The sequence below is a fragment of the Erythrolamprus reginae genome, chromosome 1 (assembly GCF_031021105.1).
Source record: "Erythrolamprus reginae isolate rEryReg1 chromosome 1, rEryReg1.hap1, whole genome shotgun sequence".
Lineage (NCBI taxonomy): Eukaryota > Metazoa > Chordata > Lepidosauria > Squamata > Dipsadidae > Erythrolamprus > Erythrolamprus reginae.
Window position 1 is genome coordinate 182,752,182 of NC_091950.1, and position 26,209 is coordinate 182,778,390.

At 40.7% G+C, this 26,209-nt stretch overlaps 1 protein-coding gene across 9 annotated transcripts in view; it reads right to left on the reverse strand.

Annotated features, from left to right (window-relative positions):
- Positions 1-26,209, reverse strand: part of RBMS1 (RNA binding motif single stranded interacting protein 1) — a 200,793-nt gene that overhangs the window by 44,233 nt on the left and 130,351 nt on the right. For all 9 annotated transcript variants that reach the window (XM_070731623.1, XM_070731622.1, XM_070731621.1 and 6 more), the window contains exons 3-4: positions 23,654-23,712; positions 13,001-13,092 (exon numbers count right to left, since the gene is read on the reverse strand). In XM_070731623.1, the coding sequence (XP_070587724.1) occupies positions 13,001-13,092; positions 23,654-23,712 (151 nt within the window). The remainder of the gene's footprint in view (positions 1-13,000; positions 13,093-23,653; positions 23,713-26,209) is intronic.

Below are 26,209 nucleotides of genomic sequence, written 5' to 3' on the forward strand. Positions count from 1 at the left end.
AGAGTGTTCCAATATAGAAACAGAGCTATATGAAACTTGGAATACTTTTACAAAGATCGAATATCCCATTTCATACCCAAAGCAGTTGATTTGCGCTGTTCAATGAGATGTTTAAAAACCTTGAAACCAGAGACATGCATATTATTATTTTATTATTTATTATTTATTAGATTTATATGCCGCCCCTCTCCGTAGACTCGGGGCGGCTCACAACAATAACAAAGACAATGTAAGAACAAATCTAATAATTTAAAAAACAATAAAAACCCATTATTAAAAGCAAACATACACACAAACATACCATGTATAAACTGTATAGGCCCGGGGGAGATGTCTCAGTTCCCCCATGCCTGACGGCAGAGATGGGTCTTAAGAACTTTACGAAAGGCAAGGAGGGTGGGGGCAGTTCTAATCTCCGTGGGGAGCTGGTTCCAGAGGGTCGGGGCCGCCACAGAGAAGGCTCTTTCCCTGGGTCCCGCCAAACGACATTGTTTAGTCAACGGGACCTGGAGAAGGCCAGCTCTGTGGGACCTAACCGGTCGCTGGGATTCATGGGGAATATGTGCTTTTGTGAATGATAAAGCAGATATCCTGGCATAAACTTCCCTCTTTCATGGATGCATCATGATGTTGGACTAAGACACGAAACTTGTCGATCTGAAAAGTCAAATCCCTAGTATAGATCTCCTGCGTGAGCAGGGGGTTGGAATAGATGACCTCCAAGGTCCCTCCCCACTCTGTTACATATATATCGAGAGCATAGCTTATGTTGTGATGCTCATTTTGTCATTCTGATGAAATTGCAGGATTCTGTGGGTGCCTCTGCTTGAAACAGTTCAAATTTGAATTGCTTTGCATACCAATATTTTCACCATCCAGATTTTATAAGCTGATTTCCATTCTAATGAATAGCATTTTTCAAATTTAGATGAGACTAAGAATGCTCAAGTCAAATATTTCATCTCAAATTAACTTCCTTGTGTGTGGCAAACTTCTCAGCACCTCTCCAATTATCCATTAACCTGTAAATTGCTATGGTATCAAACAGGTATTTAAGTCAGCATTGTCTAGAATCTTTTCAGGTGTAACATCTGTGCGTTTTTGAGGGATTTTGTTTGGAATATATAATTAATCAACAAATAAATATTGTTCAAAGCTACTCAGGAAGAAATTATTTTAGGCAAAAGCAACATGTAAGCTACCTAAATAATAATTGTTAAAAAAATTAATCTCATTTGGTAGTAAGAAAATATTCAGTTGTGCATAATTAATGTAAATTTAAAGGCTGAACAGTATTACTTTTTTAAATCCACAAAACTACAGACCTGGGGTGTTTACACTTTAATTGGGACCCAGTGATTATTTCTAAGATTCCTTCTAATCCATATATTTTAAGCTTTCTATAATCTATCAATGTAGACTATGGCTCACACAACTGGATATTCTGTAATCACCATCGCCACAACCCAGAGGTCAGAGACAAGTCCTAAATTATACTTTTCTGTGACACTTTTTTTTAAATGTAAAAGACAGGGGTAGGCAAAGTTGGCTCTTCTATGACATCTGGACTTCAACTCCCAGGATTCCTGAGTTAGCATGATTGGCTCAGGAATTCTGGGAGTTGAAGTCCACAAGTCATAGAAAAGCCAAGTTTGCCTATCCCTGGTAAAAGATATTTTTAAAAGAAGGAAACAAACGAAACCTAAATTTGCAGTCTAAAGTTGTACAAACCTGGCACAGATATATCACTTTGCAAGGAAATGGTCACATCTAAAATATGAGTAGATTCACTTATCAGGCTAATCTATAGTGTGTTTAATCATGATTTCTTGAATAAAGTATACTTTATTCATATAAACTATGAAACATGGTTGCAAACCACAATAGACAGGTTCATGTCACTTGATAAATCAACTGCAAAACAGTAAATTACATAGTGATTTAGCATAGTGTGCAAACTCATCTATGCATGCTGGAACTAATATGGTAACAGCATCAGTGCAGTCTCTTTACATGCAAAATTAATGCAGTTTATGTTCTTTTATGCTTGCTGGGAGGGACTCTATCCAAGCCAAATATTTAATTCAGATATACTAAGCACTGATTATAGGCAGTTTATTTTGGTTATCCAATTATGTCACTGATATGCATTTTAAACAGCATTTTCTATGACTTAGCTATATCATAAAGTCAAAACTTTTAAAAGTTAAAAAAATGGATCCCATTGTATAAGTGCATCTTGTACAATCTCCTATATGAAATGGATTATCTCAATCTCTTTCAAGTGAATGCAAATTATGACCATTTTATTAAATAACCTTAGCTGTGTCCTAGGTAGGCAAAATTGGCTCTTCTATGACCTGTGGACTTGAATTCCCAGAATTCCTGAACTAGCATGATTGGCTCAGGAATTCTGGGAGTTGAAGTCCACAAGTCATAGAAGAGCCAACTTTGCCTACCTGTATGACCTAGACAAAGGGAACATAGTCTTTTCAGTTCCGTAAAACTCTCAGAACAATTTGATATTGTCAACCATTGCATTTTAACAGGAACCTATTAAGATGCAACAAAGGACTGGGAGAAAGGCCATTTCTTTACAATTTGTTTATTTATTTATTAATCAAATTTGTATGCCGCCCCTCTCCGTAGACTCGGGGCGGCTAACCACAGTAATAAAACAATATAAACAAATCTAATATTTAAGTTAATTTAAAAAGAAACCCCAATTTAAGAAACCAATCATACATACAGACATACCATGCATAAAATTTTTATAAGCCATGGGGGAAGGGAATATCTCAATTCCCCCATGCCTGACGACAGAGGTGGGTTTTAAGGAGCTTACAAAAGGCAAGGAGGGTTGGGGCAACTCTGATATCTGGGGGGAGTTGGTTCCAGAGGGCCGGGGCCGCCACAGAGAAGGCTCTTCCCCTGGGTCCCGCCAAACGGCATTGTTTAGTCGACGGGACCTGGAGAAGGCCAACTCTGTTACTTATATTCCTTCCTGAATAGGTAATTTTGGACAGTAATGTTGGAAGTGAGTGATTGAATTTCAGGCTACTGCTTTGTGGGGTGCCACAGGTCTGAGAGCTCTCTCCCTGCAATTCAACCTTGGTATAAAATTTATGGGAGAGGTCATCTGTTAGTTTGGGATGAGGCCTCTTTAATACAATGATGATAACTGGCTGTACTTCCCACACCTGGGCTCATATGGAGATGCAGTGGAAAGCGTCACACAGTAGGGAGGCTATGAGGGATTGGATCGTACAAATTAAGCTAAAAGATGGAGGTAGTATTTATCTGAACCATGCTGGTTCTGCTATTGGTCTTGGATGGGATCACACACCTTCCAAAGCAGGAACCTGGAGGTTCTTTTGGACTACAACTAATGATTAGCCCAGCAGGTAGAATCTCTGATTTTGGGGGGGGGGGGGGGAGGATAACCCAGCTTTAGCTAAGGCCTTGGCTATACAGTGTTCCCTCGATTTTTGCGGGTTCGAACTTCGCGAAATGTTTATACCACGGCTTTTCAAAAATATTAATTAAAAGATACTTGGCGGGTTTTCCCCCCTATACCACGGTTTTTCCCCGCCCGATGACATCATATGTCATTGCCAAACTTTTGTCTGCCTTTAATAAATATTTTTTTTAATAAACTTTAATAACTAAACATGGTGGGTAATAATCTAAATGGTTGCTAAGGGAATTGGAAATTGCAATTTAGGGGTTTAAAGTGTTATGGGAAGGCTTGTGATACTGTTCATAGCCAAAAATAGTGTTTACTTCCGCATCTCTACTTTGCGGAAATTCAACTTTCGCGGGCAGTCTTGGAACGCATCCCCCGCGAAAATCGAGGGAACACTGTACTTACTTATGCCTTTGTCCTCATGATGCAAGGCAATTGGTTTAGAATCTGTTTACCTGGAACAGGTAAAGACAGGCTTCAGTGTGGTGCTACCCGTTTTGTGGGCACTGCCTTAATCATCATTAGGTTTCAAAGTGCTGGCTTTATAAAGTTCTACATGGTTGTACTTCTAAGTATTATTGGGTTTTAATTGTGTGTTCTGCACAGGGAGGGATGTTTCAGACCTGCCTCCTCTAAGAGAAGGGTAGGGTGGAAATCTTGAAGACTTGCTTTCTCAGTGACCACCTTGTCTATGTGATAATATCTATACCCACATTGTCATCTTTTAGGATGTCTGTAAAATGGTTTTCTTCTTCCAGTTATTTGGAGTTTAAATTGTTTGTTTTCTTGATCATTATCAGTGATGATGGATAAGAAGGTGCAATTTAAGTTTCTGACCATATTTCATAAAATAGGCGTTGATTGCTTACCTGAACGCCTCTTCTCGTACGGTGAGCGGGTACAGCAGTCACATGGGTTGCTCATGTCCAATCCGGTGGAACTGAGCCTAGTATTAAAAAAGCTTGCCGGATCCGCCCCTTCCCCAGAATTCGCGAATCCATAGACTAGGCTCAGTTGTGAAGCTCTGTAGTGTTCAACTCTCATTGTTAGAGGAAGAAAGGTATAGAAAGGTAAAGAAAACACATACAAGGGCGGGAAGTGACTGCTGTACCCGCTCACCGTACGAGAAGAGGCGTTCAGGTAAGCAATCAACGCCTATTCTCCGTACTGAAGGAGCGGGTCCAGCAGTCACATGGGACATACCCAATAGATGGTCCCTAGGGTGGGATTAGCTTGCTATCGTGAGAGATAACGGATTGGAGTACCCTTCTGCCGAAGGCAGCGTCCGCTGAAGCATAAGAATCAATTTTGTAGTGCCTGATGAAGGAATTTGGCGAGGCCCAAGTGGCTGCTTTGCAGACCTCCTCCAACGGGGCTTGAGTCGCCCAAGCGGCCGAGGTGGCTGCGCTCCTGGTGGAATGCGCAGTGATGTTCCTTGGAACTGAGAGGGAGGCCGACTCATAGGCCTTAGATATAGTCCCTCTGATCCAACGGCCTATTACTGTTGAAGACACTTTTGCCCCCATGACTCTGGGATGATAGGCTACAAAAAGTGCTTCTGACCTCCGAAAGGGTCCTGTGCGTTGGATATATATTCTCAGCGCTCTGGTGAGATCCAGGGTGTGCCATCTAATTGCCAAGGGATGGTCTCGTTGGAGGCAGAAGGAAGGTAGGACAATATCCTGAGATCTGTGGAACATGGAACTGACCTTGGGTAAGAAGGTGGGGTCCAGTCGCAAGACTACCTTGTCCTGATGGAATTGACAAAGGTCCTGCCTGATTGAGAGGGCAGCCAGCTCCGAAATGCGTCGGGCAGAGGTAATAGCCACCAGGAAAGCTACCTTAAAGGATAGGTACCTGAGGGACGCCGATTTTAGGGGTTCGTATGGTGCCTGCGTGAGGGAATGGAGAACCCGTGGCAAATCCCAGGATGGATACCTGTGGACCTTGGAAGGTCTGAGGTTGGCTATGCCCTTGAGGAATTCCTGAACTTCAGGGAGGGATCGGAGAGGCTGTCTGCGGGGACCCCCTAGGACAGATGAAATGGCTGCCAGATGACGCCGGAGGGTGCTGGTGGAAAGCCCTTTATGGAAGCCTTGCATAAGGAAGGAAATAATTCTGTGTATGGGGATGCACAGAGGGGAGAGACCTTCCTGTAGACACCACTGGTGAAACTTGGACCACGTGTGGTCGTAGATTCGATTGGTCGAGCCCCTTCTGGCCTTTAAAATGACCTCCACTGAATCGGAGTCATGCCCACGCAGTTCTAAATCTCTCCTGATAACAGCCAGGCGGTGAGGTGGAACCACTCCGGGTCTGGATGGAAAGAGGCCCCCTGCCGCAGCATATCCCCCGAAACGGGGAGTCGCCAAGGGTCCTGGACGGACAGCTGTTGGAGATCCGCGAACCAGGGCCGGCGGGGCCAATGAGGGGCGATTAAGATTACTCGGGCCCTCTCGGTGAGGACCTTGTGAATCACGTCCGGGAGGATTGGAATTGGAGGAAATGCGTAGAGTAGGCCTGGAGGCCATGGACTCCGGAGGGCATTGATTGCTTCCGCTCCCGGGGATGGAAATCTGGAATAGAAGCGAGGGAGTTGGGCGTTCGCATTGGTCGCGAAGAGATCCAGAACTGGTAGGCCGAATCTGAGGGTGATTTGATGGAACAGGTCTTGATGGAGGTTCCACTCTCCTGGGTCTATCGTCGCTCGGGATAGCCAATCCGCCTGGACGTTGAGACTCCCCGAGATGTGATCGGCTAGGAGCGACTGGAGATGTTTTTCCGCCCAAAGGCCCAACTTGAGGGCCTCCCTCATGAGAGCCTTGGATCTCGTGCCCCCCTGTCTGCAGATATGGCTTTTTGTGGCAATGTTGTCGGTGAGAATGAGAACGTGCCGGTTGGGAATGCGAGGAGAGAAATGCTTCAGAGCCAGGGAAACGGCTCTTAACTCTAGCCAATTGATTGGCCTGGAAGCTTCCTCCGGGGACCACGTGCCCTGGGCTATCATCCCCTGGGCGTGGGCGCCCCATCCCGATAGACTGGCATCTGTGGTGATGACAAATTGATCCGGGCACCTGAACGGGGATCCTCTGTCCATGGCCGGAGACTTCCACCACTTGAAGGATCTGCGAACACTCAGTGGGATGACAATGCGTCGATTTGAGTTGCTGTGCCCCGATCTCTGAAAAGGCAACAGAAGCCACTGGAGTTCCCTAGCATGAAGGCGAGCCCAGGGAATGATGCCTATGCATGACACCATCTTCCCCAAAAGGGAAGATAGAGTAACTATGGATACTGAAGGATTAGATAAAATGTTAGAAATTAACTCCACTATGCTGAGTTTTCTCTCGGGAGAGAGAAAAACCTGGGAAGATTTTGAATCAATAATGGATCCCAGGTGAGGAATGGAAGTGGAAGGTTGGAGGTGACTTTTATCAAAGTTGATGGAAAACCCATGGTCCTGAAGGACTGACATGGTGACAGAAAGGTCTGTATTCACTCTCTCTAGGGAGTTCCCATGAATTAAAATATCATCAAGATAACATAAAATGTGGATGGGAGACGCCCGGATATAGGCCGCCAGGGACCCCAAGAGCTTTGTAAAGACCCGAGGGGCCGAGGAAAGGCCAAAAGGCATCGCCCTATACTGGAAATGCCTGCCTTGAAAGGAAAAACGTAAAAATTTTCTGTGGCATTTGGCTATGGGAATGTGAAGGTAGGCCTCAGTGAGGTCTAAGGAGACCATGAAATCTCCCGAGTGAATGGCGGCCAAAATAGAAGACAAGGAGTGCATCTTAAACTTCCTATATTTGATGAATAGGTTTAGTTTCTTTAAATCCAAAATGGCTCTCCAACCTCCGGAGGACTTTGGAACCATAAATAAGATGGAGTAAAAACCTAGGCCCTTCTGACCGGAAGGGACCGGTTGAATGGCTCTGATGGACAATAGATGAGAAATGGCCTCCTCCATACGGTTACAATCTGAGGATGACCTGGGAGAAGGGCAGGAAATAAAACGTTTAGGGGGAGGAGAAATAAATTCTAAAAGAAGGCCTGTTTGAACAGTGTCAATGACCCAAGGGTCCTTGGAGGTGAGACGCCAATTAGAAGCAAAATGAGCTAGGCGACCCCCTATGGGAATGGAGGTAAGATTACCATCTAGGTTTTTTTGAAGCCCTGTTAGAGGAAGCTCCCCTTTGGAAACGAAAACCTCTACCCCTGGAGTTCCTACCTTGGGAACGAAAGCGGGGGGAATACTGACCTGGAGATCTCTGATAGGAAGCCGCTTGATCTTGCTGGCGCCCTGGGCGACGAAAGGACTGCGTTTTGGTAACCTTTTTCGTGGTTGGACCCAAAACCTTCTTCTTGTCCGTGGTCTCCGTGAGGAGTGGATCCAGAAGATCACCGAAGAGAAGGTCGCGCTTTAAGGGGCCCTGGGATAACTGCCACTTTTGGCGAACTCCCGCTTGCCAAGGGCGAATCCATAGGAGTCTTCTTGCCGTTGTGGAAGCTGCAATAGACTTAGCAGAAAATCTGGTAGATTGCAAGGTGGCATCAGCCACGTACTGGGCAGCTGCAAAGACCTTGTTGAAGTCTTGTTGACCTCTCAAGTCATCGGGAGGAATGTGCTGTTGAAGTTGGCGAAGCCACAGCAGCATGGCTCTGGAGAAGAAGGAGGCCGCTGCAGAACTTTTAATGGCCCAGGAATCAGCGGAGAATCCTCTTTTGAGCATTTGCTCGATGCGCTTGTCCTCAGGACGGAGGACTTCCTCCGCCTCGCCTGGCACAGCCGCTGCCGAGTGAAGAATCTTGACAGGTTCATCTGGTTTGGGAAAAGATAGAAGCTCTTCATAGGAAGAGGAGAGTTTATACAACTTTCTGTCCTTGGTGGAGGGATTAAGGCCAGAGGCTGGAAAATCCCACTGTTTGAGTAAGGCATCTTTAAACAATTTAGGCATAGGAATTACCTCGTTATCCTCCTGTTCCTCTGTGAAGTAAGGTAAATTCTCCTCCGGGGGATCAGTGGAAGTGGAGGCTTGTTTCTCCTGGGCCGCTAATCCCGTAGAAATTCTAGCTTTGAGGAGGAGAGATTTGAATAGTTGAGAAGGAAAAATAGTAATTGGAGGAGGGACTTTTATTTGGGATTCCTCATCCTCTGATAAGCCCTGAAAGGGGTCTTCATCCTCCTCTACATCCTCATATTCATCCTGGGAGGATTCTGAATCATCCTGAATAGGAGCTCTGACCGCTGGGGAAGAACCCAAGGGGCGGGAGGAACGAGAAGGAGGAAGAGGTAAAGGAAGCTCATTGATGGTGGAGAGTTTGGCATCAATGGCTTTGGACAACACAGCAAAAATAGATTGGAACTCAGGAGGTAAACTGGAAATATCAGCAGAAATGGCAGAAGAATCCCTAAAGGCCTGGGAGGATCCTGGCTGGGGGGAATCTTCAATAATATCTGGTTCCTCTGGACCTATGCCCCATAGGTTAGGTTGGGGTCTGTCTAGGTTTGGCTCATCCAGAGATAACACAGGGACCCCAGAAGGAGGCAGACTAGAGGCCTCTGGTGGGTCTTGACTACTGATTACTTGGGCCTGCACTTTCAAACGTTTTGCTGATTTGTCATGAATTTTTTGTAGGGCTAGGTCCCTTCTCTTCTCGGCCCTGGTGACCTTGGTCGAGGGGCGGGCCCCTGGAGAAGAGGAGGAAGAGGCCTGGGGGATACTAGTAATCTCATCGCCTGTAGGCCTGGCCTCTCTGGGACCTTTAGTTGTGCCTCTCTTGGGAAAAGTAGCCATAGTCTGACAATTAACAGAAGACAAGGCTGAGCCAATAACTAAATTATAAGGAGAAGATTTCAAGGACTTCCCAAGAGGAATGGATCCTGCTTCGAGGCCTCGAAGCTGCTGAAACGTGAGGACAATCTGGGCAAACCCAGAGTTCGTGCCCCCAAATCCAGCGGGGCCAGCCTCCCTAAACTTAGTAATTAAGTAAACCAAGGCACTCTGGTTGGAGGCTTAGCCGGTGGAGAATTTAGCCTGGGACCCCCAAGGCCCGCTCCCGGATCCACGCGGTGGACTGAGGCCTACGCGGCTGGCAGAAGGCCAACACGAGAGGCCTAGATTTTTTAAAAAAGGGCGCGAAGGCCTTCGCGCCGAAAAAATCGCTCCGTAGAATTTCTTAAGGGAAAAGCGATCGACTAAGTCCAGGAGACTATAAGGCGTCTCACTCCGCAGGAGGTATTTTATAAGCCCTTAAATATTTGTATACAATAAATAAACAGTAATTCAATGTAAATACTTGCACCAGGACCTCCAGGCCAAAGGATTAGAAGAATCCACAAGCGGCCGCAGGAATCGTAACCGGCAAAACCGCCGGGGGAAAACGAAACCGCAACTTCTCCCAAGGAAAAAAGCCGAGCCGCTTTTTTTCTTTTTTTCTTTTAAACGGCTGGCGCAATTAGTGCAAGTAATTAAATAAAGACAATAAATCTTACTACTTTTTTGAAGGAAAGATCGAAGGGAAGGTGTTAGAATGTTGAACGAGCTATCACAATACAACCGCAGGATATGCGAACTGAGCGAATTCTGGGGAAGGGGCGGATCCGGCAAGCTTTTTTAATACTAGGCTCAGTTCCACCGGATTGGACATGAGCAACCCATGTGACTGCTGGACCCGCTCCTTCAGTACGGAGAATGGTATTGTTTTATAGTCCTTAATTCTGTTTGTATACTTTTATAACTGTGAATCAGCTGAAGTGGAATACGGCAAGATATACATTTTATAACAGTCACAATAGCACGTGAGAAGACCTCTGGAGACATGTGTAAATAGTTTTGTTTTTTGTTTGTTGTCACATATATAGACATTAAACAATATGACACAACCATTAACAAAGAGACCCAAAGAACAAGGCAAATTGCATTTGACTTCAGAAAGAGCAAATGTTTTTGTGCATGTGATAAAATATGCATTAATACACATATGGTTTGCATTTTGTTTTCCTGGAATTCATCCAAGGACATTTCTATTAGCTCTACTGTTCCTCAGCTGAGCATCTTAGGGAAAATACAGCATGACTGAAAATGCTGAAATACTTTATACACTTGGGAACAGGACTAATATTTAAAAAGGCTGTGACTGGCCCTATTTAATCTTTCTAAAACATAATGACTACAAATGACTTAAAAATTCAAAACAGCAAAGATTTTTCAACCTGAAAGGAGGCATCTTAAAAGGATAGCTACTAAGTGTATGGACAAGACTTGCTTGCCATTTGTAACAAGAGGTTCAATGTACATTTGTTCTAATGAAATAGAATGGGTCAATGAATGTATTTATTCAAAACTATCAACATATCTCTTTCTCCATATGCCTCTTCATCATTTATGGAACAGATGAGAGTAACTGCAAGTTAGAAAAAATAGACTTACTGATCTTTGTTTCAAACATCTTGTATTGGACTATCTATAAATTATCTTTAAACAGCATGCATCATTTCCCCCCTTACTGAAAGTAGTGATGGGAAAGCTTGTGGTTGTGGGGATTTGCAATGTGATGTTTTGTCGTTCCACAGTAGCCCTGATCCAGAACAAGCTTCTCTGGGTCCTGTCGACTAAACAATGTCGTTTGGCGGGCCCCAGGGGAAGAGCCTTCTCTGTGGCGGCCCCGGCCCTCTGGAACCAACTCCCCCCAGAGATTAGAACTGCCCCCACCCTCCGTCTTTCCTAAACTACTCAAGACTCATTTATACCGCCAGACATGGGGGAGTTGAGATAGCCCTTCCCCCTAGGCCATTACAAGTTATGCATGTTATGTTTGTGTGTATGTTTGGTTTTATAATAGGGGTTTAGTTATTTTTTATTATTGGATTGTACATGTTGTGTTTATTATTGTTGTTAGCCGCCCCAAGTCTACGGAGAGGGGCGGCATACAAATCCAATAAATAATAATAATAATAATTATTATTATTATTATTATTATTATTATTTCTTCTTGTAATTTGCACTATCAAAAAAAGTTCTCCTTGAAGAAAGATGGGCCTTATGACAGTTATGTAATACTAGAAGACTTGTTAAATGACCAGTGAGAAATACATCAGTGAAACTTTAAATTGTGTTTATTCCCAATATAAACTTAGAAGAAATTACGCTATTTCTGAACAAATAACACCAGCTTTGTAACACTTCATTTCTTGAAGAAAAGGAAACGATTTTTTTCCCAGACAGACAACCTGCCAATTACAGTGAACATTTTCTGAAAGAGAACATTTAGTCTCTTTACAGCAGCCACGGTATCAAGAACTATAGGTCCAAGGTTACAAAATCAAATAATCTCAAGTAGAACATTTTCAAGGATAATAGTTTGCTCTGTAAGTAGAGGTATACACCAGACACTCAATTTACTATGCAATACTATACATTTGTCTTTGGAAGTAAGCACTGCTGAGTTCACTGAAGTCTGTTATTACCAGAGTCTAAATGGTTGGTTCACTTTAGAAGTCCTTCAATAAGCACGCAGAAAGTCTCCATTTTAAATTTAAAATTAGAATTTAATTTATTCAGCTAGCGGTCTATGGTCCCAGCACCAGGCTACAGTCTAGGAGAATTTTGAATTCTCAAGGCATGAAAGCCACCTGGGTAACTCTAGGGTCAGTTACTCTATCTCAGCCCAACCCACCTCAACAGGATTGTTATGGTGGGGAAAATAGGAGGAGGAAAGCAGTTTTATATATGTTTGCGGCCTTATTTTTAAAAATAATAAAGGGAAAATAAAAATAATCTAGTCTGCTGACTCCAAAACAATGAATAAATAACTTTCACTTTTAAAACAAGGCATGGGGGGAGTTAAGTTATCCTTTCCCCCTAGGCTATTACAAGTTATGCATGGTATGTTTGTGTGTATGTTTGGTTTTTTATAATAAGGGTTTTTTAGTTGTTTTTATTAATTGGATTGTTCATGTTGTTTTACCACTGTTGTTAGCCCCCCCGAGTCTGCGGAGAGGGGTGGCATACAAATCCAATAAATAATAATAATAATAATAATAATAATAATAATAATAATAAAAATAAATAAATAATCATTTATACAACAGTTGAACTCAAACACAATTTTAACCACTATCCCTAATGATGATTTCTATTTTAAGAAATGTGTTGTTGTAAGGGAAGGTTTACATGGCTGTAAAGTCAACATTTCTTCATCATGGCAGCTTCTAGGTACAGGGATCTAAGTTCTAGAGTACTGCAGCTACACAGAAATTATGGAGAATTCTGAGTATTGAACTGGACACAGCTGAAAACGGCTATGGTTTGGAACACTGCTTTAGATCAAGTTAAACAAGGGGCCTAAACAAAATTATGTTGGAACACAGCAAGTCTTAACAGCTTGCTTCCAGGTTATAGAAAGGCACAGTCAGGCTGAAGACAGATGGACAATGAAATAGTTTGATGATTAATCTAAGTACAGTCTTCTCTTCTCTATTTACGTGGTACCAATGCTATGTAATGATCTTTCACTAGTACATTGTCTTACCTTTGCCATCTGTGCTTGAACTCCAGTGGCTTTCAGGGCAGATACGGCTTTCTGAGCTGCAGCTGGACTATCAAAGTCCACAAAACCATAACCTAAAATTTAAAAGAATTTTGTTTAATAAGAAATGTTCACTTTTCATTTTTACTTAAAGGCACAGAGTTGGAGGCGTATTACAATATATGAATATTTTATTTTGTCCTCATAATGATCTCATTAGAAATTAGAGAAGGATTTATGGAATGCCATTCAGCAAATGTCATGCCTGAATGGAAGATCGGAAGCTGGTTCTCCCACATCCTAGTTTTCTTAGAAATGTATAAATAATCATGCAGGCCTTAAACTTATTTCACCTCCACAGTCTTCTGAACAGTGCACATATATGTTTCTATAAAAACACACCATCGATGAAATTCCTTCAGTCTGATTTTGAGAAATATTTTCCTGGTACCACAATGTATACCCAATGTTATTATCCATCTAGAAACTGTTATACTCAGGATTGATACAATAATGATGCCCTGAACTATGGATTAAATAGTAGTGGTCTAATCCCTCCAATTTTAAATACTTTTTTCAGCAAAGTTCCATCTTACATAAGTTGAATTACTGTGACTACTCTCTGGAAGCCTTACTGTTGTACATACTCCTGATCAGTTGGAGGATGATGAAGATATTGAGGATTCGGATTCAGATAGCGTTTATGAATTAGTGGGGGCCCCGGGGTTACAAGTAGTAGAACAGGTGGGAGGCCAGCCACAGGATGGGGCTATGAGTTCAGGATCTAGCAAGGGAGAATCAGATGCTCGCTGGATTAACCCTAAATTCAGAAGGTTTCAAAAACATAGAGAACAGAGGTCTGGAAGAAGATATTAAGGAGAGGAATGGGTTAAATACTGCAGTGATGTATTTGGCACGTCAGGGGGTCAGTGGAGAAGAAGGGTGGAGTTCCAACCTTGCCGAAGGGAAAATGGATGTGTTTTTGCCACGCTAAAGTAAGCAAAAGTAGTTCTGTGTTGTTAACTGTCAGTTCTGCTGTTTTTCAAAGTTATGCTGTTAGGAAAATAAATCTTGTTAAGTGGAGCAGCAGGAGGAATGTGAGGAATGCAACTAAGAGAGATAATGGACCGAGTGTATGTATGGAATGTGTTTGAATTAAAGGAGAGCAGAGAAATAAATGGAGTTTCTTTATTCATGAAATGATGCATTTAATAAGAGTTGTTTGTAATTGCTAAAGTTCTACCAGAAACCAGAACACTTACTAGCCCTAATTTTGGTCAAACCAAAGCCAAGATAGGGCAGAGAATAATAGATACAGATGGTTAGGAAACTCAATCCTATGGGCCAGTAGTGGACTGCCTGGATGCTTAGCCCTGTAGCCTTAGTTCAGCCAGGTAATTGAAGCAGATTGATATATCCAATTATAAACTGACTATGATATTGGCACAATTTAATGTTTTGCCTGCAGGTGTCTTGAGAAAGAGGCAAGCGGAAGGAGCATGGCCAATGTCACACCACAACTAGTGTCTCCTGCGCCCCGTGGGAAACCCCGAATGCCAGCTGTTTGAGGACCTGGAACCAGATCAGAGCCAACCTGGAGGGGTAGTGGAGAAGAGAGGCGCCAGTTGGTGCTTTGTGAGGGTGGAACTTGCAACCCCCCCCCCCCCCGGGAGCCGGCATCAATCTCTCGACCAGCAGCTATGGAAAATGACTTTGTCGCCATTAGTTGGGGTGGCCACGGTTCAAAAGATTGGAATAGACAGATCGTGGATTGCCTGGGTGACAAGGTCTAAGCATTTGTTCTGGAGAGATGTGAAGAAGTGTTGAAGCTGGGTGAGTGTTTGGCCGATGTAATTGTAAAAAGAAAAAATTCAAAAGGAGACAAAAGATATCCCAGAATGGAACTAGCTGCTATCTAGCAATTGGAAAGACCATAGAGAGAGTTAAAGGAACCGAGTTTAAAAGCCCAAGAAATCTGAGGTTGTTTTTATAATTGGAGTTGGTGGAAGTAAAAGAGACTTAAAAAGAATAAAGAATTTGAAGAGCTAAGTGTGTTTAAAGGATTTTGGAGATTTTTTGTAAAAGATTTGTCTTGTTATATTTGGGAAACTGGCAATGCCATCTGCTGGCTAAAAAGAAAATATTGCAACAGACTGTGGAAAGCTTGAATTTGCTGACAGCTGGAAATTGACCTTGCTCATAAGAAGATAACTAGGAGCTTGAACGATTTGAAAGGAGTGTGTGTTACGCTATTGTCTTAGTCGGTGTACTGTTTTGGTGACAGAAGATAAATACTATTATATTACCTGCAAACAATGAAATGGAATAAGTGCACAATTACTTTTGAGAGCAGACAACCCTAGTATTCTATATTCATGGTTTTATTACTCTATATTTTAGATCATTTAACTGTAACTAATAATTCATAGTCTATTGTCAGTAATTTTGTTACATTAACATAAACATTAATTCAAATGTATTAACATAAAATATTCATTTTAGGTTTAGTTATTTAGATTACTTATTGATTATATGGGTTTTAATTGTTGTAATTTTATGTTCCATTTTATTATTGCAGTTATAGTTGGACCCCTGTATCATAATACATTTCACTTTGCTATTTATTGGTCACTGACCAAAATAGAAGTTTTTTCTTCTCATCAATACTGGGTCTGTCTGTTGAGCTTTCTTATGAAAGCTTTAAATTAGCTTCCCATGACACCAAAATATAAGGCTTCCATTTACTGCCAGTTTAATATCATTAGTTTTTTTATCCTAGTTAGGAAAATAATATTAAACCAATATTATAACCAAATCTGCTTTGGTAATAAAGAAAAAAAGTTTAAAGTTAAGAAGATCAAAAGGTCAAATCCAGCATGTATATATAAAAAATAAAAGCATAGTTTGGCTAGTTTAAGCAATTTAATATGTTGATGGGTTTAATAAAAATCATTTATTTTTATTCCCTTTTATGCTACAATTTAAGGCAAATTAATCATGTAAACCTTTAAATTTACAATTTAGCAACTTTAACATTGCTGGCTGGAAAATTCTGGGAGTTGAAGTCTACAAGTCTTAAAGTTGCCAAGTTTGAGGACCCCTGCTTTAAAAGAAAGCAAGCACACTCATGGCTACAAATCTAGTCGTATGTGCTAGTTTAATACTTTGTATTAGCAAAAGAATAACTAATTCTGGTATATATTCATAACAGACTAATCTCAGATTTATTTGAAGGGTGCTTATACCTTTGTGGGATGCCAGAATCAGAGCTGCCTATGAAATAGTTTTCTGAATACCAATCTTACTATAAATCACTAATGTAAGCTAAAACTAAAGGAAATGTTGATTTGAAAATGGCATCACACTGTTAAAAACTTGATAGACTTGAGATGTCTATCTGGATGCCATTGTTTATTTATTGCAGCATACTCCATTCACGACAGAATATTTATAATCACACACATTGACTACTCTATGTACAGCTACTCTTCAGTCTCCATTTTATGAGCATATACTCTTTCATTACTCATCCACTGAATGTGCTATTGACATTTCATAAGCTGAAATGGTGACATCTCCTCCTCCTGAAGAAAATGGTTGAAAATTTATTTATACTAAGTTCCTTGTCCTGCTGTGCACTGTATTGTCATTATGAAAAACTGCTTTTGCGTCTTCACACAATAAAGCACAAATTGGGCAAAGTTGAAGACTGAATAAATTGGTCAAAATCTGAACAAGAAATCCAATGCATTTAGTGAAGAGATGACATATGGACCACATGTATATGAAATTAAATGACTTTATTACCACTTATATGTGGCAGTGGTACTAAGAATATTTAGGATTTCCTGTACTGTATTCATATTTCAGAAAATGATCTTCAGGACTGTAAGATAAAAGTTGGGAAGTATTCAAACTGAACTAAATAAAATATTACAAACTGGGAGGAAAAAAAAAGTATTGCTATTCATCAATAATATTAATTTTTCAGTTTTAAATCCAGCCTCATGAGTTTAATTTCTCATGTAGTATGTTTAATGGGCTTATAGTTCATTGAGTTAATAGAAATAATTCAAAAACTTTTCTAACAGTTCAACTTTAATTTGAAATAAGTGACTGGGCAACGGGCTGGGTTACTCCCGGCTTGGACGGGTTCACATGAACCAGTAGCGACCCGCTGGTGACATCACAATGCTGTCACTGAACCTGATTGGTCAGTGCTGGTCCATGGATGCTGCCATATTTTTTGATTATTTAAAAAAAATCCCTTCTGAGCATGCGCTGAAGCAGAGTTCTGGCACTGTGCAAGCGGTCGCCATCTCTCTTTTTTTGGCTTTTGTTTTTTCTGCATTTTTTGTTACGTAGTGCGGAAGGGAGCAAACTGGCAGCAGGGTAAATTGAGTAGACCTGCTGGGTAGAGGTACAAATAAAATAATTTGGTGTGTTTTGTTTTTTTAAAAAAATTGAAATCTTTCTTCAGAAATTATTATTACAAACTTCTCTTAATTATGAAAACTGTCAATGTCAAAAATGTAATTTTATCAATATGTACAAAAACAGGTGACTATATAATGACTTTATACATAGAGCCCCACTGATTTTCATCAAGGGATTATAGCTTGGAGTTTTGCGTTTCATAACTCTGTTGTGTGAAGAAGAGAATAGTTTTTTGCTGTCATCCATGACATCAACCTGGAGGTCACAACCACTTTGGGAGTCGAACAACTGTTTCACAGAGGTCGCCTAAGACCAGGGAGAAATAAGATGGTGGTGGCAATGACGGAGGAAGATACAGAGCTGAGAGATCTCTTTGTGCAGATGCTGGAGATGAGCGGTGGGATCAACAGCAAAATCAAGGTGAAGGGGGCAAAGGGTGGGGCTAAACCTTGGGTGAAAAGGGACAGTAGAAAGAGATGGGCATAGCAACCTGGCTGCATGCTTGAGAGAATGGGTGCGCTCTAAGAGCGAAGCTGCCCATTGCATGGGTGCAGAGGAGGTCGCTTTCAAGGGGGGCAAGTGGGCAACGACAGAGACCTTCAGGTTCCATGCCGGCATAGCCCCCACCTGAAATCAGGTCTGGAAGGAAAAATGTGCTCAGATATGTTTGGACCTCCGCCTTCAGAGAAGTATCTACTTCTGGCATGGAAGAGTAAATGCTTCCGAGAAGGACTGTGTGTGTGTGTGTGTGTGTGTTAATGACGGTTTATGGGGATTCTGCTACTTTCCAAATCCCAGTGACCGATTAGGTCTCACAGAGTTGGCCTTCTCCGGGTCCCGTCAACTAAACAATGCTGTCTGGCGGGACCCAGGGGAAGAGCCTTCTCTGTGGCGGCCCCAACCCTCTGGAACCAGCTCCCCCCAGAGATTAGAACTGCCCCCACCCTCCTCGCCTTTCGTAAACTCCTTAAAACCCACCTCTGCCGTCAGGCATGGGGGAATTGAAACATCTCCCCTGGGCCTATACAGTTTATGTATGGTATGTTTGTGTGTATGTTTGCTTTTAATAATGGGTTTTTTAGTGTTTCTCTTAAATTATTAGATTTGTTATATATTGTTTATTATTGATGTGAGCTGCCCCGAGACTACGGAGAGGGGCGGCATACAAATCAAATCAAATCAAATCAAATAATAAATAAATAAATAAATAAATAAATAAATAAATAAATGCGGTGAATTGTTTTGTAGGTTCCAAATTGTGGATTTTCTGTGAATGCTACTATCCATCCGGTCGGGTTGACTGGCAATTGCATTGAAGGCTTTTCCCAGGCGCGCGAAGCAGCCTGTCTTTCAGGGGACCCCTCTGAATTCCTCTCTTGAGGAAGAACAGAGTGCTGAGAGCTCAGAAGGGCTGACTGACAATCACAAGTTTCTGTTTACACATCCATCTCTCTTGACACAGCCTGGATAGATTTGGCTGATCTAGGAAAAAGGGCTAGAGCTAACAAGTTGCTGAACAGGGGACCACCAGGAAATTTCAGAAATCCGAAAAAGCTTTTATAAGGACAAAACTATCATATCTGAATGAAACTATCATATCACAAAAAGCTGAACATTTTGGCAATCCAGATAATTGGCAGATTCAGTTTTAATGGACTCATTAAATGTCTATGGAGATTCTCCGTCATCCAGGCTCATTGTTTTCCCAAAGATGTTTTTTCAGGACTGAAGAAGCTTTTTGGATGACAAGCGAAAGGTGTTCCAGTTCCAGTTTTAATTCACAGAATTATAGGGTTTTTTTTTAATTAAATTAATTTGCTGACCATCCTTCCAAACAGAATTACAACCTTTAAAGAAAGAAAACTATTTAAAATGTATAATGCCAATACTGTAATATTAAAAACAAAAATTATAATTAAAGATGTGAAGAAGGAAGCAGGATGCAGGGGGGATTTCCAGTTGGTCCGTCAACCACCTCCAGCATGATATTTTTCTGTTGCACTCCAAACTAACCAGCAGAGCCATGTCTTCAGAAGGCCAGGGGATAAGTTCAGATCTTACCCTAGGGGGCAAGATGTTCCAAAGGAAAGGAGCCATAGTAGAAAAGACTCTTACACGTTGTCTATCTTATCTGCTTTCTTTGAGGAACATGACACTATGCTTTAATTATGTTCAATTTGTAACAATGAAAATATATCCTGCGTATTACGAGGGTCACCCACAAAGTAATGCATCACATTTTTTCTCCCAGAATTATTCATTGAACACAATGAAACTTACACACAAGAAAGTATGATGTTTCTTCTATACTCCCTATTTTTCCACGTAATTTCCATCCCATTCTATGGCCTTCCTTCAGTGAGACCCATGGGGGTGTATGCCCTGTTGCTACCATTCCTTGTTTGGGTCACGAAGCCATTTCTGCACTGTAATGGCCTCACCCTCTGTGCCCAGCGACTGCAGATTCTATCGACGGCAGATTCTCCATAAACTGTACACAAACGTTTGTGAATGTTCCCAATAGTTTCTTTCTCCATAGTGAGAAATTCAATGATGACACGGTATGTGATATAATGTACATCACTCACAGATGCCATTTCGAAACATTGCTCCAGCTACGCTATCTGTCTGAAGAAACGCAAAATTTACACACGCACTCCTGACAATTCAAATAATGTATATCTAAAGTTTCGCATTCGTACCATTACTGTAGGCTGAGAAAAAAAATGTGGTGCCTTACTTTCTGGGTGACCCTCGTAGATATTTACATTGCGATCCACACAATTTCATAATACAAAATTAGCAACAAAAATAATTTTATGGTTGGGGGTCACCCACAAAATAACAATAACAACAACAACAACAGAAGAGTTGGAAGGGACCCAACTGGAGGTTTTCTAGTGCAATCCCCTGCTTAGGCAGGAAACCCTACACTACATCAAACAAATGGTTATCCAACATCTTAAAAACTTCTACTGTTGGAGCATGAGAACTGTATTAAGGGGTCGCAACATTATAAAGGTTGTGAACCACTGCTCTAAAATATAGTTCTTGACTTACAACAGTTTACTTAATGACCATTCAAAGTTACAATGGCACTGAAAAAGCTACTTATGACTGTTTTTCACATTTACAATCATCACAGTCTTCCCACGGCTATGTGATCAAAATTCAGATGCTTGGCAACTGACTCATGTTTATGGTTGTTGCAGGGTCCTGGGGTCATGTGATCACTTTTTGTGACTTTCTGACAAGCAAAGTCAATGGGGAAGCCATATTCACTTAGCAACAAAAATGTTGGCCTCAACTGTGATTGTAAGTCAAGGGCTACCTGTAATATGGGAAGGGAAGGAGCTGCAATGGAAAGGAAGACTAGATAAAAACAATGATGCCACCCCCAAAACATTCAGCAAGGAAATTGCAGTGGATCCCTAAACTCTCGCCAACAGTTTCTTCCTACAAAAAAGATAAACCGTCTAGCTATATGTAATTAATATTAAATAAGAATACATATTTAAGCTATTTTTAAAAAGAATCTAGGTATTTAGTTTGATTTTAATAAATATTTGATTTGATTGATTTATGGATTGAGTGGAACACAGTAACTTTTTCGCCCAAACTTGTTACTGGTCATATTGGGTTATACTAGTCTAGAAAATAACCTAGTTTAAACTTTGAGGACCAGGTGCTTCCCTTTTATATTTGATAAATCTAAGTATGCTGTTTTCAATATAGTTGAGAATTGCTAGCTGTTTTGAATAGGCATCTTAATTCTCAGATTAGATAGGCAAACAGAGGAAAAGTGGAATATTTACTATATTAAGGCATCTGAACTTAAAGAGCATCTTGACTATGATGATACTGTGTTGATTGTGATGAGTAATAGATTACAATTACAAAAAATTAACACAAGGCTACGATTTCATTTATGTTGTGCAAAATGAAACAAGGCACCGCTGAATTTCTTTGATAAGGGAAGTGATATTTGACAAATGTTCTGTCTTGATTCTTTTTGATATATTATTTTCATTTCCCCCTCTAAAGCAATATGCAGAGAGGGAAAATTCTATGTCCTGCTTTTTGCAATGATCTCCAGGTTCAGCATTTCCTGAATTCAAAAACTCAGAACTTGGGAAGGCCAAGCAGGAGAAGAAGTATATCTGAAATAGCTCCAGATGTCCTGGGGACCAGAATGATCCTTAGCTCACTCAGTCCATTGTAAAAAAAAAAAATTAGGTTCATATAAACTTACACCTTTTAATCCCATTGCTCATTACAACATACCATTTTTTTAAAGGATAATTAATAAATTATATATAATCATTTAGAAAAAACAGAATATGCTGTGCAGGAAACTTCTAGAGTGGGCAGAAATAGTATTACAATACACATATCTACTCAAAAATAGGTTCTAATGAATTTAGTGGTGCTTATTCCTAGTTATGTTGGCATAGGACTGTAGTTGATTTAAGCATCTTCTTTTTACTTCTACGCGAATCTTTCAACAAATACTTCTAACATTAACTATGAATCTAAAACAAAAATGTAATATGGAAAAATACAAGTTTTAGATTAATAGGTCTCTTGAGGTTAAAATCCACTTGCATACTATGGAAAAAGTGACTGGGCTGAATTTTGCCTTGATTAGAAAGCATTCATCTGGCTTTTGGAAAGTAGGACTAAAACCCAGTATGTGAGAGTTTGGTATTGTATTCTACTTACTACTCATTTTGTGAGGAAGTGATCTAATCATAATCACAGAGAATGCTGAAGGTCACCAAACCAAATTAATGTACTCAGTGTCTCAGTGAAAGAAGTTTATTATTTTTCCTACCTATAATTATGCCAGTGAAAATGAAACCCTTTCACCCTCTCTCCATTATATTCCAAACCAACAGAACACAAACACAATTAGGGGACTGGAACATGCAATTAAGAACTACTTAACACTCACCCATTCTAATTAATAAAGCCAATTTACACAATGTGTAATCTTTTTGGATACTTTGTACAGTCAAATGGTACTCATCTCAGCAGGCAAGGAAAATTCGTGTTCAAACTCTCCTTTCTTTTCGGAAACAGAGGCTCAATGCCACACAGTGGCACGCCTGTTAAGTCTGTCTGGAGTCATTGTAAACATCTGTATGTGGGCTTTAGTATTTAAAAAAAACAAAAACTTTTATCTATTGGCCTTAAAAACCAATTTTTGTTGACACTTATCAGCTTTGTAAATAAGATCAAAACAATATACAGTGATACCTTGCCTTACAAACTTAATTGGTTCTGGGATGAGGTTCTTAAGATGAAAAGTTTGTAAGATGAAACAATGTTTCCCATAGGAATTAATGGAAAAGCGATTAATGCGTGCAAGCCCAAAATTCACCCCTTTTGCCATCCGAAGTGCCCGTTTTTGCACTGCTGGGATTCCCCTGAGGCTCCCCTCCATGGGAAACCCCACCTCCGGACTTCTGTGCTTTTGCTTTTTGCGATGCTGTAGGGGAATCCCAGCATTGCAAATACGAGCACTTCGCTGGCAACGGAAGTCCAGAGGTGGGGTTTCCCAGCGAAGGGAGCATCAGTGAAATCGCAGCATCGCAAAAACACCGAAGTCCTCGAAACTCCACCTCTGGACTTCCATTGCCAGTGAAGCACCCGTTTTTTGCGCTGCTGGGATTCCCCTGAAGCATCACAAAAACATGGAAATCCAGAGGTGGTGTTTCCGATGGATGGGAGCCTCGGGAGAATCCCAGCAGCGCAAAAACGGGTGCTTCCCAGTGGTGGTGGTGGGTTTGTAAGGTGAAAATAGTTTGTAAGAAGAGGCAAAAAAATCTTAAACCCCGGGTTTGTATCTCGAAAAGTTTGTATGATTAGGCGTTTGTAAGACAAGGTATCACTGTATAAGGAAGTTTAAAATAACCAGAAAATCAATCATTATTATTATCCAAGGAACACCATAAAACTCAGCAAGTTTGTGGGTCATGTGGCTTTTGGGGAGAATGTCACTTCAGAGGAGGGGAACAACAACCACAAAGGTTTACTTTTGTGAACCTTGTTGGTGACAATACCTGAAATAAACCCAATACCTGAAATAAACCCAAAGTGTATGTTGCAACTGTGCTAAGGAGAAATGGTTCAATGCAATGCAAATCTACCATACATTAAAAAGTGAAAAAATAATTATAAAATTAAAGTTGAAAAAGGAATTAAGAATGAACCTACCTTTACATTTGTTTGTTGTTTTATCCAAAATAGCTTTCGTAGATACAATTTTCCCATATCTAAAAATTTTAAAAACAAACCAGAAGTTACCTTACAAAATCTAAGTGAAGCTGCAATGCTCTCATGTAAATTTACAATTGTAAAAAAATACATTTACTCAACCTTTAACCTACAACAAAGGACAGCATTGATTCTGTTGCTAGTTCTCCCAACTAGAGTAAAGATTAAAGCTTTGTGCTAAATGTCTACAGGAAAATCAGTTTTATTAGACAGATCGTTCAGAGTTGATCTACTCAGCAAACTTTTCCTTAGTAGAAAATTGATAAATCTTTGTTACAACTCCCTGATATTACTTAATATTACTCTGCATCAGTGTTTAATTAGTCAAACATGCATTTAATATAATTCAAGTCACCACCAATGGCAGCAGCATCTGTCCATAATTTGCCATTCTAGAAAGATCAAACCAGCTAAGAAGCAAAACAGACTCCCAGGAACAGAAGTTCACAACATGTACAATCTTTCCATAATATAGGGAACTCCTCAAATTCTTGGAAATCATTGATGGCGAATCCATGGCACATGTGCCAGAGGTGGTACACGGAGCCATATCTGAGGGCAAGCGAGGCATTGCCCTATGTCAAGTCCAGCGTGCATGTGCCCACTGGCCAGCTGATTTTTGGCTGTTTCCATTGTCCCCAGGGTTCAGGAAAGCCTCCTGAAGCCTGGGGATGGCAGAAAGTGGCCCAACCGGAAGTTTGGATTGGGTTAGGGTGAGGGGTTTGGGTTAAGGCATTGTGAGCATGCACAAGGGGGGAGGAAGGGCATTGCATTATGGGTGTACACTCGAGCAAAAAAAGGTTCGGCATCAGTGTTATAGACACATAATATTTTAAAATAAATGTATTAATTATTTACAATTAAAACAAGTAATGTAAACAAACACATATATACAAGCTATGTAAAGATACAGAAATATAGTATAAATACGATATACTGTATACACATATGGTGCATCCATCTCTATCTTATCAAGCATATAGCATAAAACATGCAAACCAAGCAAACTGTCAACTGATGAATTGACTATTGTTTTGAACAGCCTATAAATATATATCATACTCTTTTTTCCTTTATTGTGCTATTTTATTACGATACTTAAATATTTTCTTTGTCCGTTCTGCACTAACTATGATGTAAAAAGATGTATCGAATGTAAATTTAAACAACCAATAGTAGTGTGTATAATTTAATTGTAAAGATTGTAAGATTACATATCATCATTTCTTTTTATGGTTCTTTTCAAGTCATGTGGGGATTTCTAAAGCTTTTATTTTTCCATATTTTTAAGATAACCTTTTTGGCTCAACCATTTGTATCACCTGTTCCAAGTTTTGTAGTATTCTGAGTCATCTTTATCTTTAAGCTCCACTGACATTTTATTCATTTTGGCTACTTCGTATATTTTATTGATTAAGTTTAATGTTGTCAGTATCTTATTGGTTTTCCAAAGTTGGGCATATATTAATCTTATTATTTATTTATTTATTAATTAGATTTCTATGCTGCCCTTCTCACAGCGACTCAGGGCAGCATACAATATTATAAATACAACAATATATAAAAGAAATCTAATTTACTTTAAAGACTAATATAGATTGCTAAAAAGTGTTAAAACCTCATATACAGACATACACACTTATCAGATTCAATCATTCATAATATTGGCCGGAGACAATCTCATCGTTCACGGCCCCCAAGCTCGCCGGTAGAGGTGGGTCTTCAGAGCTTTACGAAAGACCAGGATGGAGGGGGGCAGTACATATCTCCAGAGGGAGGTTGTTCCAGAGGGTTGGGGCTGCCACAGAGAAGGTTCTTCTTCTAGGTCCCACCAGACGACATTGTCTGGCCGATGGGACCTGGAGAAGGCCGACTCTGTGGGACCTAACCAGCCGCTGGGATACATGAGGCAGAAAATGGTCCCAAAGGTAGCCTGGTCCTAATCTTGTGGGAGTCAGTATGTGTATGATCAAATATCTATCTCCCTTTAACATTTTTTGCTTGAAAATACCTAAAAGGAATAATTCCGGTTTAAGTGGGATTTGTTTGTGTATAATTGTTCCATAATGTTTTTAACCTTTACCCAGAACTTCTTTAGGTTAGGTTAGGTTTAGGTTTATTGGATTTATATGCCGCCCCTCTCCGCAAACTCGGGGCGGCTCACAACAATAATAAAAAACAGTACAGTACACAATACCAAATCCAATGCCCACCCATCCAGTTCCAATTGAAATTAATAATCTCATAAAAAACAGTATATATAAAAAACAGGCACACAGTCAATCAATCAACAAAACAACATGGGCAAGGGGGAGGTGTTTTAGTTCCCCCATGCCTGACGGCAAAGGTGGGTCTTAAGGAGTTTACGAAAGGCAGGGAGGGTGGGGGCAATCCTAATCTCAGGGGGGAGCTGGTTCCAGAGGGTCGGGCCCCCCACAGAGAAGGCTCTTCCCCTGGGTCCCGCCAGACGACATTGTTTAGTCGACGGGACCCGGA